General features: G+C 43.4%; 1 protein-coding gene across 5 annotated transcripts in view; it reads right to left on the bottom strand.

The window, feature by feature from the left end:
- TRPM2 (transient receptor potential cation channel subfamily M member 2) overlaps window positions 1-15,158 on the bottom strand; it is a 2,537,250-nt gene that overhangs the window by 1,968,019 nt on the left and 554,073 nt on the right. For all 5 annotated transcript variants that reach the window (XM_075317785.1, XM_075317788.1, XM_075317787.1 and 2 more), the window contains one exon: window positions 11,970-12,136. In XM_075317785.1, the coding sequence (XP_075173900.1) occupies window positions 11,970-12,136 (167 nt within the window). The remainder of the gene's footprint in view (window positions 1-11,969; window positions 12,137-15,158) is intronic.

The raw sequence follows: 15,158 nt of genomic DNA, 5'->3' as shown, positions 1-15,158 counted from the left end.
TTGGATGACATACCTGAGTATGCTGGTGGTAGTCAGGTGTTATGGACAGGACTATGAACTGTTATGAGTATTGATAATTAGATGAAGATATACAAAAGCAAGACTCAAGATGGCGCTTGAAATATGTACCACATCTACATTCAGCAAACATCACAAGACTCACCAGACATTCTGGGACTTTCATGTAATAGGTCATGCTGACTTAGCTTAATATACAATGATTAAATACATATATATATATATATATATATATATATATACAGTTAGGTCCAGAAATATTTGGACAGTGACACAATTTTCGCGAGTTGGGCTCTGCATGCCAGCACATTGGATTTGAAATGAAACCTCTACAACAGAATTCAAGTGCAGATTGTAACGTTTAATTTGAAGGTTTGAACAAAAATATCTGATAGAAATTGTAGGAATTGTACACATTTCTTTACAAACACTCCACATTTTAGGAGGTCAAAAGTAATTGGACAAATAAACCAAACCCAAACAAAATATTTTTATTTTCAATATTTTGTTGCGAATCCTTTGGAGGCAATCACTGCCTTAAGTCTGGAACCCATGGACATCACCAAACGCTGGGTTTCCTCCTTCTTAATGCTTTGCCAGGCCTTTACAGCGGCAGCCTTCAGGTCTTGCTTGTTTGTGGGTCTTTCCGTCTTAAGTCTGGATTTGAGCAAGTGAAATGCATGCTCAATTGGGTTAAGATCTGGTGATTGACTTGGCCATTGCAGAATGTTCCACTTTTTTGCACTCATGAACTCCTTGGTAGCTTTGGCTGTATGCTTGGGGTCATTGTCCATCTGTACTATGAAGCGCCGTCCGATCAACTTTGCAGCATTTGGCTGAATCTGGGCTGAAAGTATATCCCGGTACACTTCAGAATTCATCCGGCTACTCTTGTCTGCTGTTATGTCATCAATAAACACAAGTGACCCAGTGCCATTGAAAGCCATGCATGCCCATGCCATCACGTTGCCTCCACCATGTTTTACAGAGGATGTGGTGTGCCTTGGATCATGTGCCGTTCCCTTTCTTCTCCAAACTTTTTTCTTCCCATCATTCTGGTACAGGTTGATCTTTGTCTCATCTGTCCATAGAATACTTTTCCAGAACTGAGCTGGCTTCATGAGGTGTTTTTCAGCAAATTTAACTCTGGCCTGTCTATTTTTGGAATTGATGAATGGTTTGCATCTAGATGTGAACCCTTTGTATTTACTTTCATGGAGTCTTCTCTTTACTGTTGACTTAGAGACAGATACACCTACTTCACTGAGAGTGTTCTGGACTTCAGTTGATGTTGTGAACGGGTTCTTCTTCACCAAAGAAAGTATGCGGCGATCATCCACCACTGTTGCCATCCGTGGACGCCCAGGCCTTTTTGAGTTCCCAAACTCACCAGTCAATTCCTTTTTTCTCAGAATGTACCCGACTGTTGATTTTGCAACTCCAAGCATGTCTGCTATCTCTCTGATGGATTTTTTCTTTTTTTTCCAGCCTCAGGATGTTCTGCTTCACCTCAATTGAGAGTTCCTTAGACCGCATGTTGTCTGGTCACAGCAACAGCTTCCAAATGCAAAACCACACACCTGTAATCAACCCCAGACCTTTTAACTACTCCATTGATTACAGGTTAACGAGGGAGACTCCTTCAGAGTTAATTGCAGCCCTTAGAGTCCCTTGTCCAATTACTTTTGGTCCCTTTAAAAAGAGGAGGCTATGCATTACAGAGCTATGATTCCTAAACCCTTTTTCCGATTTGGATGTGAAAACTCTCATATTGCAGCTGGGAGTGTGCACTTTCAGCCCATATTATATATATAATTGTATTTCTGAACATGTTTTTGTAAACAGCTAAAATAACAAAACTTGTGTCACTGTCCAAATATTTCCGGACCTAAGTGTATATATATATATGTATATATATATATATATATATATATATATATATATATATATATATATATATATATATATATATATATATATATATATATCTAATATATGAAGCTGAATGTGTGTGTGTGTGTGTGTGTGTGTGTGTGTATGTCCGGGGTTGGCATCCGCACCGTCGCAGCTACAGCCACAAAATTTTGCACACTCACACTTCTGGACCCTGAGAGTGTCATAGGCTATGTTTCGAGGGGAAATTTTAACTCCGCTCTTTACAGTTATTCGCCAAAAATTCTGCCTCCATTAAAGCGAATGGAGCTCGGAGCCACAGTGCAGCCAGAACTTCAGAAGAATGCGCAGCCACGCCCTTATATGGAATGTTGGCGTGTCACAATGCAGCCAGGGAAAGAGACAGACACAGACAGGGAAAGAAGCAGACACAGACAGGGTAAGAAACAGACATAGACAAGGTAAGAGACAGACACAAAGAGATAGACACAGAGAAAGATACAGACTGACAGGGAAAGAGACTGATAGGGAAAGAGAGGGAAAGAGACTGACAGGGAAAGAGAGGGAAAGTGACAGACAGGGAGAGTGACAGACAGGGAAAGTGACAGACAGACAGGGAAAGTGACAGACAGGGAAAGTGACAGACAGGGAAAGTGACAGAGATAGATAGACAGACTGGGAAAGAGATTGCGACAGATGGAGAAAGAGACAGACAGGGAAAGAGACAGACAGACAAAGATAGAGAGAGACAGAGAGATATATACAGAGGGGGAGACAGACTGAGAATGGGAGAGAAACAGAGAGACAGTTACTATCCCGGGCAGCGCCGGGTGCTATGTTGTGAGGCAAAATTTTAACCCCGTGTGTTCCAATTTACCAATCAATTTTGCCCCTATCTACATAATGGGGAAAAAGTGAAACGAAAAGTCCTAGTAAAAGATGTTGGTGGGGTGTTTCCGCGGCAGTCTTGTTTTGCATATTTTCCCAGGTGGCCTTGTTCTAGAATCACTGCGTTGAAAAACACGTGATGGTATCTCCGTGGTGCTGGATGTTGATCTCCCTAAGGTTAATCATCCTTGCCTATGTAGTCTTTTACTAGACATTGCTCCCACTAGCCAGTTTCCTACTCCACACTGATGAGGGGCAAATACCCCGAAACAGCTGTCTGTGGATGGATACCATGTTTTGGCATAGGCGGTTTTCTTGACTGGAGACTGCCCTTCCCGTGGTTGTTACTTCCCGGTGAAAGACCTGGCTAGTTTCCTGCCAGCATTGAGACATGTGATGGTGTTTCCGCGGCAGTCTTGTTTTGCTTATTTTCCCAAGGGGCCTTGTTCTAGAATCACTGCGTTGAGAAACATGTGATGGTGTCTCCGTGGTGCTGGATGTTGATCTCCCTAAGGTCAATCATCCTTGCTTATGTAGTCTTTTACTAGGCATTGCTCCCACTAGCCAGTTTCCTACTCCACACTGATGAGGGGCAAATACCCCGAAACAGCTGTCTGTGGATGGATACCATGTTTAGGCATAGGCGGTTTCCTTGACTGGAGACGGCCCTTCCTGTGGTTGTTCCTTCCCGGTGAAAGACCTGGCTAGTTTCCTGCCAGCGTTGAGACATGTGATGGTGTTTCCGCGGCAGTCTTGTTTTGCATATTTTATATATCTATATATATATATATATATATATATATATATATATCACAGAATAAGCTCTTTTACAGTTTACCCTATAGGAGACATGTTACGTATTCCTGTCTCCTAGGCAACTGATTTCTTTAAATGTATGTGAACTTTCGTAATTAAACCAGTCATATGTTCAAGCTAGATCTGTGTACATTACTGGTCTTCTGGGATGAATGAAACAGCATGCTAATGACAAATAACTCAGATGATTTGGATGCAGACGGATTTAAGGTGTAGATGCATAACTTGGATTGCATCACCGTAAAATTATGCCCCCCTTAACACAGGCTGATAGTGGTCTGGCCTCTACTGAGCTTGGTACGACACAGGTTGCAAATGACTACTTTCTTGTCTTCTGCACTTTCTGTAAAAAAGCGCCAGACGGGGAACACTTAACCCTTGGCCTAGGATTTAGCCACATGTGGGTGCTCTGAGAACAGTTGTCCACCTTCTCCCTCTGGCCATCCCATTGCTTCCTCCTGCCTGTAGTGATACTGTGGATCCCTCCCCCTCTGCATTGCTGTCCTTACTCTGCATGCCACCTTCCCAGACTGGGTCAGTAACTTCATCGTACCTCATCTTCCACTTGTGCACTCTGGTCCTCCTCCTAACTTATAGACTTAAAGGGAACCTGTCATCAGAAATTTGGCTTTCAACCTAAATGTTTCCCCCTCTGCAGCTCCTGGGCTGCATTCTAGCAAGGTTTCTATACTTTTTGTACCCCCTTTTAAACCAAAATAAATACTTTATAAAGTTGTACCTTTTGGTATGAAAATCTTGTAAATTCTCCATGGGGGCGGGCTCTCTGGTGTCCGTTGCTGTCCCTTACGCCGTCCCCCCACGCTCCAAATCATCCCTCAGGACGCCGTCCACTGTGCCCGAGGTCCCGTGCACGCCAGGACACCTGGTAACGTGGTTGCAGGCACGAGAGTATGGGCGGTGCTGTGTTTCATCGCAAGTGCCCGCCCATACTCTCGTGGCAATGCTCTCCCCTCTGTACGTCGTTCAGATCCTTTCCGCTTCTCCTGTGCTGTGCTGCTCCGCTCCTCCCATCTATTTCCTGCTGCAGGGTACGATGGGAAGGAGGTGACGTCTGGTCATTTGGCCGACGCAGAACGCTGGAGGAAGAGGGGAAAGTGCAGTCACGAGGTTATGGGCGGGCACTTGCTGATGACACTCACAGCACCGCCCATAACCTCGTGCCTGCGCAAAACGTCACCAGCGGTCACACATGCACGCAGTGCACAGTCCTGCTACAGTCGCACAGCGCATGCGCGGGACCTCGGGCGCCCAGGAGTGGCGTCCTGAGGTTTGAAATTCAGCGTTCGGGGGCGGCGTAAATCGGCAGGAGGGCAGTAACGGACACCAGGCAGCCCGCCCCCTTGGATAATTTACGAAATTTACATACGAAAAGGTACATCTTTATAAAGTGTTTATTTTGGTATAAAAGGGGCCAGAAAAACTAGAGGAACCTTGCTAGAATGCAGCCCAGGAGCTGCAGAAGGGGAAACTTTTAGGTTTATAGCTAAATTTCTGATGACAGGTTCCCTTTAATATGACTTGTTTGCAACTGTGTATCATCATTATCAACCTCTTGAGACAATAATTGCCTTCCCACAAAAACGGCTTCTGCTGACCTGCTGACCTTGGTTACTCAAATATTTGGGAATCACCACACACAATCTTCTCATCTGACTCTTGAAATGTGCACAGGTAGAAGCCAAACAAAGCCATAAATGGAAAGATAAAGAGCTCCTTGGAGTGTTCAAGTGTGGCCTCACTTGTCATCTGGGACACGCCATGGTGGGAGGAAGGTGGATTGGGGTGAGGATTGTGTGGTCCAGACTCTTGACTAGTGAAACTGACTTTGGAAGACAGGATGGTGCTGGTAAACAGACTGGGAGCATTATCTGCTATACAACCCACAACCTGCTCACACTGTTCTGGCTTCAACAGTGGTGTCACAGGCCCTCCTCCAAAGTGAGGGTACTAGGTCTAGATGAAAAGTGTGTTTGGTGTTCTTAAGCAGCAGGCCCAAGTTGTCCTGGCTCATGACCATGGCCTCAGAATGCACCACCACCATATGGACGTCCATTTTCAAGTCCCTTAATACAGGCTTTGCACATTTTAAATTATCTATGCAGCTAAGAGTGGTATTATTAGATAACAGAATAGATGTTTAACGTAGCGGCAGCAAGGTCTCTAAGGTAATAATTGGTGCCTACAGGCCTCTAATACACTATCCCTTCTACTGTAGCTTGCCCTACGATAAATGCAGTTAAGAGAAGTATTATTAGAGAAAATATTTTTTATATAGCAGCAGCAACAACATGAATGTCTGTGAGGCTAGAATGCTTGCCTAAAGGCTCCTAATACACTTACACCAGCAGCTTGCCTTACACTAAATGCAGCTAAGAGCAGTGTTATTAGAGAACTTGGTGTTGGTATTTTCCTGAGGCCGAGCCCCTCACCTGGGACTGCATGTGAGACCCCCTGTGGTGGTGGCTCAACTGGATCTAGAAGCCCCATCCACCTAATGGGACCAGTGACTGGGAGAACAATGCCTTAATTGAAAACCCTTTGACATTAACGACTAAAGTAATGGACTGATTGCTTTATTTTAATTACCAATCTTATGCATGTCCTTCTGTGTACTTTAAACTGACAAGCAAGGAAACATCTAATTATACACAACAATGAGAACAACAAGATCAACATCCGTGCTGGAAATGTCTGCATCCTTTAGAGCCATGGAATGCGCTCTATGTCCATTGCCCCAATAATCTTTAGTCTACATCCAGCTTCTCACACTGTGCGTCATATTTGATCACCATTTTTGTAATATATTGACTTAGGGCCGCTTTACACGCTATGACATCGTTAGCAATTGCTAGCAAAGTCGAGCGCGATAGCACCCGCCCCCGTCGGTGGCATGATATGTGGTGATCCCTGTTATGATCCGGAACCATGGAAGACCACCACAAATCATTGGCAAAAGGTGACAAGAGCATTGGCAACTAATCTGGCCGCCATCCCCTTACTAACCATCACAACTAGAAGTAGCCGAGGGGTGAACTAACATCCTGTGCACCGCGAACCCAGCCAAGAGAACTAACTATCCTAAAGGTAGGAAAGATGAATAACTCTCTGCCTCAGAAAATAGACAAGAATAGCTAGCCCCCCACATTCAAAGACTGCGGTGATATAGGAAAAACACAATACACAGGTAGATGACAGGATTAGCAAAAGGTGAGGCCCCCGCTGACTAAAATAGGAAAGGACAGGAAAGGGACTGATGGTGGCCAGAGAAAAACCCTGCAAAATATCAACTTCCTGATAGTACAAAAAGGCCCTCAGATCACACAATCTGAACTCCGTCCTATACCAGGTGCCCTTGTCATACCAATGAACAGAAAACAAGAATCATAACAAAGTCAACAAGCCACAAACACATGGACCCAAAGGAGCTATACTCCACACAGAACTGCAGGGAGTTCCCCAACAATCCAATGAGGGGGAACATCCCTGCAAGCAAATAACCTGAAACCAACCACAGCAAATGACAAACCCAGATAAACAAAAGAACCAGACAATAAATAAAGAGCAAGCACTTATCTGGGGAAGATGTGGTGTAGAGCAGGATTAAGCAGGCTGGAGATACTAAGAACAACTGACATCCGGCAACAGCCTGCAATCAGACCGGGATTTAAATAAGCAGAGGGTTAGCAAAAGAAACACCCACTGCACAACACACCTGGTCCAAGTCCAAACCATTCCTGGCCATCAGAGGGAGCCTCCCAGCAGCCAAAATATAACTAACATTCACAACAGTACACCCCCCTTGAGGAGGGGTCACCGAACCCTCACCCACGCCACCAGGTCACTCGGGATGAGCATGATGGAAGGCACGAACCAACCTGTCCACATGAATGTCAGAAGCCACAACCCAAGAGTTATCCTCCTGCCCATAACCCTTCCATTTCACAAGGTACTGAAGCTGACGCCTACTGCGACGGGAATCCAGAATTTGTCAACCTCATACTCCAGATCCCCTTGTACCAAAACAGGGTCAGGAGGAGCTGCTGCAGGAACTGCTGGCTCCACATGTTTCTTCAACAAGGACTTATGGAAGACATTGTGAATCTTAAATGACGCAGGAAGAGTCAAACGGAAAGATACAGGGTTAATAATCTCCGAAATCTTATAAGGTCCAATAAATCTGGGCTTAAATTTAGGAGATGGAACTCTCATAGGAATATTTTTAGAGGACAACCACACCATGTCCCCTACTTTAAACCGGGGACCAACAGTCCGACGCCGGTTGGCAAACTTTTGGGCAGTTTCTTGGGGCTGAAACAATTTATCCACTACCTGCCCCCAAATCTGCTGCATTCTGTTGACCACCGAATCCACCCCCGGACAGTCAGACGCCTCAAGCTGCCCTGAGAGGAACCTAGGGTGATACCCCAAATTGCAGAAAAAGGGGGACACCAACATGGTAGAGCTAGCTCTATTGTTAAGGGCAAATTCAGCCAAAGGCAAAAACGAAACCCAGTCATCCTGATCCGCAGAAACAAAACACCGTAAATAGGTCTCCAGAGTCTGGTTAGCCCTTTCAGTCTGACCGTTGGTCTGAGGATGAAACGCCGAGGAGAAAGACAGCTGAACACCCAATTTGGAGCAAAAAATCCTCCAAAACCTGGATACAAACTGCACCCCTCTGTCAGAAACAATGTTTTCGGGAATACCATGCAAACGAACAACATGTTGGAAAAACAAAGGCACCAACTCTGATGAAGACGGCAACTTAGATAGGGGAACCAAGTGGACCATCTTGGAGAATCTGTCACAGATCACCCAAATCACAGTCATTTTCTGAGAGACGGGAAGCTCTGAAATAAAATCCATAGAGATGTGCGTCCAAGGTTTCTTAGGTACAGGCAAAGGCAATAATAGCCCACTAGAACGTGAACAACAGGGCTTGGACCTAGAACAAACTCCACACGACTGCACAAAACGACGGACATCTCGGGACAGGGAAGGCCACCAAAAAGAGCGTCTCACAAGATCCCGAGTACCAAAAATGCCCTCAGATCAAACAATCTGAACTCCATCCTATACCAGGTGCCCTTGTCATACCAATGAACAGAAAACAAGAATCATAACAAAGTCAACAAGCCACAAACACATGGACCCAAAGGAGCTATACTCCACACAGAACTGCAGGGAGTTCCCCAACAATCCAATGAGGGGGAACATCCCTGCAAGCAAATAACCTGAAACCAACCACAGCAAATGACAAACCCAGATAAACAAAAGAACCAGACAATAAATAAAGAGCAAGCACTTATCTGGGGAAGATGTGGTGTACAGCAGGATTAAGCAGGCTGGAGATACTAAGAACAACTGACATCCGGCAACAGCCTGCAATCAGACCAGGATTTAAATAAGCAGAGAGTTAGCAAAAGAAACACTCACTGCACAAGACACCTGGTCCAAGTCCAAACCATTCCTGGCCACCAGAGGGAGCCTCCCAGCAGCCAAAATATAACTAACATTCACAACTGATCGCTGCTGAAGCGAACATTATCGCTACGGCAGCGTCACACGCACATACCTGCTCTGCGACGTCGCTGTGACCGGCGAACCACCTCCTTTCTAAGGGGGCGGTTCGTTCAGTGTCACAGCGATGTCACAGCAGCGTCACTGAACCGCCGCCCAATAGAAAAGGAGGGGAGGAGATGAGCAGCCGGAACATGCCGCCCACCTCCTTCCTTCCTCCTTTTACGGTGGACACAAGTAAGGAGATGTTTGTCGTTCCAGCGGCGTCACACATAGCGATTCAAAATCGCTCATAGGTGTCACACACAACGGCATCGCTAAAGCGGCCGGATGTGTGTCACAAAACCCGTGACCCCAACGAGATCGCTTTAGCGGTCTCATAGCGTGTAAAGCCACCTTTACATGATTCTTTTGGGCATGAAACCTGAACAGTTGAACAGCTCTTCCACTTGTAGCTAAATATAATTACTTCCAGAATAAGTGGAATAATGTGTGCATAAAATATCATCAAGCTATAGTAGTGTTGACTAATGCTACAGACTGTTGGCTTTGCACTAATTCTCATATCAGCTAAATGAATTTCCTACCTAGCCATCCCTTTAAAAGAAGAGGAGTTGATGAATTTTAAATATTTGAATATGAATGCTTTGTATTTGGGAAATTTCAGAGATACAATAGTAAGACTACCAAAAGCAGGGTGGGTTAAAAAGCCCTGGTGACAGGTTAATCCCACAAGGAAAGAAATAAACTGGTTTTAATGGAAAGAAAGCAAAAGACAATAGAGTAATGTACCAACAATGCTCATACATTTTGGGGAAAATAGAACAAAAGAAAAAAGTAAACTAGTATTCAGCACAACTGATAAAGTGCACAGTTAAATAGTAGCTCAGAAGTAAAGGCCCAGTCACACTAAACAACTTACCAGCGATCCCAACAACGATACAACCTGATAGGGATCGCTGGTAAGTTGCTAGGAGGTTGCTGGTGAGATGTCACACTAAGCGACGCTCCAGCGATCCCACCAGCAACCTGACCTGGCAGGGATCGCTGGAGCGTCGCTACACGTGGAAGCATGCTGCACTTGGTAACTAAGGTAAATATCGGGTAACCAACCCGATATTTACCTTGGTTACCAGCGCACACCTCTTAGCGCTGGCTCCCTGCACACCTAGCCACAGTACACATCGGTTAATTACCCGATGTGTACTCTGCTACGTGTGCAGGCAGCAGGGAGCCGGCTTCTGGGGATGCTGGTAACCACAGTAAACATTGGGTAACCAAGAATCCCTTCCCTTGGTTACCCGATATTTACCTTCGTTACCAGCGTTCGCCGCTCTCACACTGCCAGTGCCGACTCCCTGTTCCCTGCACACATAGCCACAGTACACATCGGGTTAATTACCCAATGTGTACTCCGGCTAGGTGTGCAGAGAGCAGGGAGCCGGCACTGACAGCTGAGAGAGGCGGACGCTGGTAACGAATGTAAATATTGGGTAACCAAGGTAAGGGCTTCTTGGTTACCTGCTGTTTACCGTGGTTACCAGCGTCCGAAGAAGCCGGCTCCTGCTGCCTGCACATTTAGTCGTTGCTCTGTCGCTGTCACACACAGCGATGTGTGCTTCACAGCGGGAGAGCAACAACTAAAAAATGTCCCAGGACATTCAGCAGCAACCAACAAACTAACAGCAGGGGCCAGGTTGTTGCTGGATGTCACACTAAGCAACATCGGTAGCAAGTTGTGTCTCAGCAGCGATGTTGCTAGCGATGTTGTTTAGTGTGACGGTACCTTAAGACTTGAAAATGAAGCATTTCCAAAAATGTCAAAATGTATTACACCATTCCATTAAAAATATTATATTATGGAATGATATAATACATTTTTACATTTTTGGAAGTACTTCAGTGCTGGTTCCATTTTCAAATCTTGGGAAAATACCTGACAGGTACACTCAAGGGAGATTCTCTGCCCAGAGAAAGAATAAACGGGATTTAGGGAATTATGCACAATGAGATATGTTCATAATAACTTGTGGGCAAGGGCATCATTGTTTAACTCAGGTGATGGGACACAATGTGAGAAAATAAGTACTTAGATGGATGATGGAGGAAACAGCTATTGTAGCCCAAGTACATCCCAAAGTCCCATTGCTAACAATTCTATTGACTGTTGATGTTTTTTAACAGCTCTAGTCTTCTTATGATCAGGTTGAAATGTTAACTAATGGAATACAATATCAATTACCCTCAGGAGTGTATGTTACTTGTAGACATAATGCTTATTGGTGGCTCTCTAAGGGAGCAGATTTTCTAAGTGTCTCTACTAAGCAACTATGTATTCTACTATTTGTTACAATTTCAGAAACTTCTATATTTATTCATGAAATTAGTATAGCTAAGTATAGTATAACTACATTACTGAGTTTAAAAAATAAAAGCTCCAACCCACTATTAACTGGAGATCTCTAGAAATCACAAGACTGTATACTTCTGTTGGTTTTATCAGAACTGATAGAATACTTAAAACCTCTGAGTTGTGAAAGCTACTCTAACACATGTGACGGAATATCCAGCACATTTGTACACATATGTAACTTTGTGTTGCAGTTGCAGTATGTCACAGGTCCTAAACAACACCATAGAAAATCAATACATCCAATGTTGTAATCCAGTGCTATGATTTCAGTGTTGAGCCAAACATGTTAACGTGTAGCCCTAGCTTAATACTCGCTACAGTCCAACGTTAAAACTGTTTTTCAGATTGGCTAGGGCAACACGGTCTTGCTGACACATGTTCTTTAAATTTGAATACTTACAGTGGATGAAATCAGGCTGTTCCGATTGTGAACAATTCCCCAAGTTGCTATCCCAATTGTGACAATGTTACTGTTCTTGTTAGTACTTGCCATACAATAGTCTCTAACTGCTTCACCAACCTGTTTCATTACACCTGCATGTGAACCACCAGTTATAATCCATGCACCTGTTCAAAAAAAAAAAGTTCAACAAATCAACTCAAACTTATTAAAAAAAGCACAGTAGTTTTCAGTTTTCAAAGCCAACATTCACCACTGGTCTTAATATTGTTAACTTTTACAACTGCCTAAACACCAATTTCCAATGGAAAGAAAACTGGGAAGATAATAGTTCAATAGGTATATATAGAACTTGGCACCCAAAATTCTGTATTAATGTAATTTATAAAGTGGAAGCAATCTAAAATATAAATGTACAGGAAATTATAGGATGAAAGGCACTCACCGGTTTAGTAGTGTCCAAAAATCTTTTATTCCATCCTTAGGTAAAAACAGTGTTGGCAGTGGGGGAAGAGGGGAAGGGGGACAATGGCCGTTTCACGTCTCTAGAGATGCGAAACGGCCGTCGTCTGACGTGCCTCGTGCACCCCTCCCTCTTCCCCCCCCTGCCAACACTGTTTTTACCTAAGAATGGAATAAAAGATTTTTGGACACTACTAAACCGGTGAGTGCTTTTCATTCTATTTTGACATGTTTACCAAGTGTTTCTCTCGTGAAAAGAGCACTACGGTTTTCCCCTCTCATTTGCCAGTACTCAGTTTTACTGAAAGATTTGGTGTATGCTGTTTAAGAAAACAGACTTTCAATTGCTGAATGTGAATAGTGCCCAGTATTTCCTCCTCCTTTTTTTTACAAAATATAAATGTAGACGTTTCGGTCAACATACCCTTCATCAATAATGCGGATTGCAATGAGTGAAAGATAAAGAAAATAATGACTGGATTGGCACCACGTGCAGCAGCAGAAAGTAAAGATTTACAGTAGTTTGAAACATTGAAATGCAATGACAAATAAATGGCACCTAATCCACATCAGTCTGACTTCATCTATTTAAGGGGTCGTATTGTCCAAACAGTGCAGAATAAACCCATTCTTTTCTATTATTGGCCTTTAAACACCAAATGTTTAATGCGTAGCTTAGAAATAAAGTGGTTACATGTCCATCAAATTCAACCAACACTGTGGTCTTGCTAATCCAGTGTCATATAACATTATGTAATATTCATTATTACAAGTGTATACACCTAAATTTCAAAGAGAACATGTCAAGAAATTATATTTACATGCAGAAATGGGGTTATTCTGCAGGTAAATAGCATTAAAATCCTGTTAGGCTGCCTTACTAGAAGTGCAGCTATAGGGAGAAAAAGAACCTATATCTTCCCTGTACCCTCTCACTTTCAGTCAATGGAGCAGTGTACAAAATGGTTACAGTAACCACGCCCTATACTGTGAGTGGTCTGTAATAATTCCCCTGCACATTGATTGACAGCTTTCTTTGCATTCTATGTGTGCAGATGAGGCTGTCAATAATAGTGACAGGGAACAATTGCAGCCACTCACTGTATAGTTAGTGGCTATAATCCCAAAATGCACCACCTTTACAGTTGAAAGTGAGAGGCTAAAGCGAGGATATACACTAATTTTCTACCTGTTCCTGGAGCTCCAGTAAGGATTTTATTGCAGATTAACCCTTTAACTGCAGGTAAATATAATTTATGCATATGACAGGTAAAATCTGTACTTAGTGAAGACTTTCCCATTGCTGAGATAGGAGATGGCAGTTGCTATGGATACCATTTTATGTAGACAGAGGAGGGAGAAGCTACAGGCAAAGCTCCTCTTGCCTCCTTTCTATCTTCATATTATCTTTTCAGTTGCAGCTTCAACTTATATGTCAGTAATAGCAGGAATTATACAAAGGAAACCAGGTGTCTTGCTGCACTATTCACCATTTAGACGAAGGGATATAAATTATTCCATATCTTTATTGAATTTTGCCAGATACAGGTAAATGCGTTTCAAAAGACTCAGCCCCCTTCCTAAGAACATACAGCAATAACAAGGATTATTGCTGTATGTCCTGAGGAAGGGGGCTGAGTCCTTCGAAACGTGTTGACATGTATCTGGAAAAATTCAGTAAAGACGTGCAATAATTTATATCCCTTCATCTGAATGATGAATAGCGCGGCAAGACACCCGGTTTAATTTGTATAAATCCTGCTTGAGCTTTTCGGGGCTGTGGCTGTTCCACAAAGCTAACACGCGATTATAGGAGTTGTGACTGACACAACCCCTTTGTGTGAGTGTACCTGACTTCCGTTGTTTTGATTTTTATGTGGTAAAACCCTATTTCGCTACCTTTCCACAGCTTTTTCCTTATCGATGTCAGTAATAGGAAAATTTTCACTGAATACATATTTTACCTCAGAAATGAGAATTTTGGTAATGACTTATCAATTCTGGCAGAGAAAGAAGCAAACTTGTCTGATAATATATATTGCAAAGTTGCTTATTTTCATGTGTTCTATTGATTTTTTAAAATTAAATTTTAAATGATGTCTATTCAACCCCTTTACTCCCCAGCCTGTTTTCACTTTCATGACATGGCCAATTTTTTCAATTCTGACGAATGTCATTTTATGTTTTAATAACTCTGGAACGTTGAATGGATCACGGTGATTCTAAGATTGGTTTTATATGAAATTTTGGACTTCATGTTAGTGGTAAATTTAGAATGATAGTTTTACGTTTATAAAAAATCAGAAATTTGGTGAAAAGTTTGCAATTTTAACCCCTTCACGACCGCGGGCAGTAAAATTATGTCCTATTTTAACGTGACTTAACGACCAGGGACGTAATTTTACGGCCTAAACTTCATTTGATTGCCGTGGCCATAGCAACGGCTTTCAAATGATGTCCCCTGCTGTTTCTTACAGCAGGGGACCTTTGCTTGACCCCAGGGGGGGTGGCATCGCCAACCCCCATCGACAATCGATGTGATTAGCTGTTCAAATCTGAACCGCCAACCACATCGTTCGCACTGATTTCGGCAAAAATAATGCCCAAATTAGTGCGATACTGTGAGATCCGGCTATGAGATGCCGTAGCAGCTACAGCAGATCATAGGTGGATCTCAAACATGCCGCCCCCAGCCCCTGCAGCACTGATTGGAGCAATCGCGCTATG

This window comes from Anomaloglossus baeobatrachus, chromosome 7 (genome assembly GCF_048569485.1).
Source record: "Anomaloglossus baeobatrachus isolate aAnoBae1 chromosome 7, aAnoBae1.hap1, whole genome shotgun sequence".
NCBI lineage: Eukaryota > Metazoa > Chordata > Amphibia > Anura > Aromobatidae > Anomaloglossus > Anomaloglossus baeobatrachus.
This window is presented reverse-complemented; position numbering and strand designations above follow the sequence as displayed.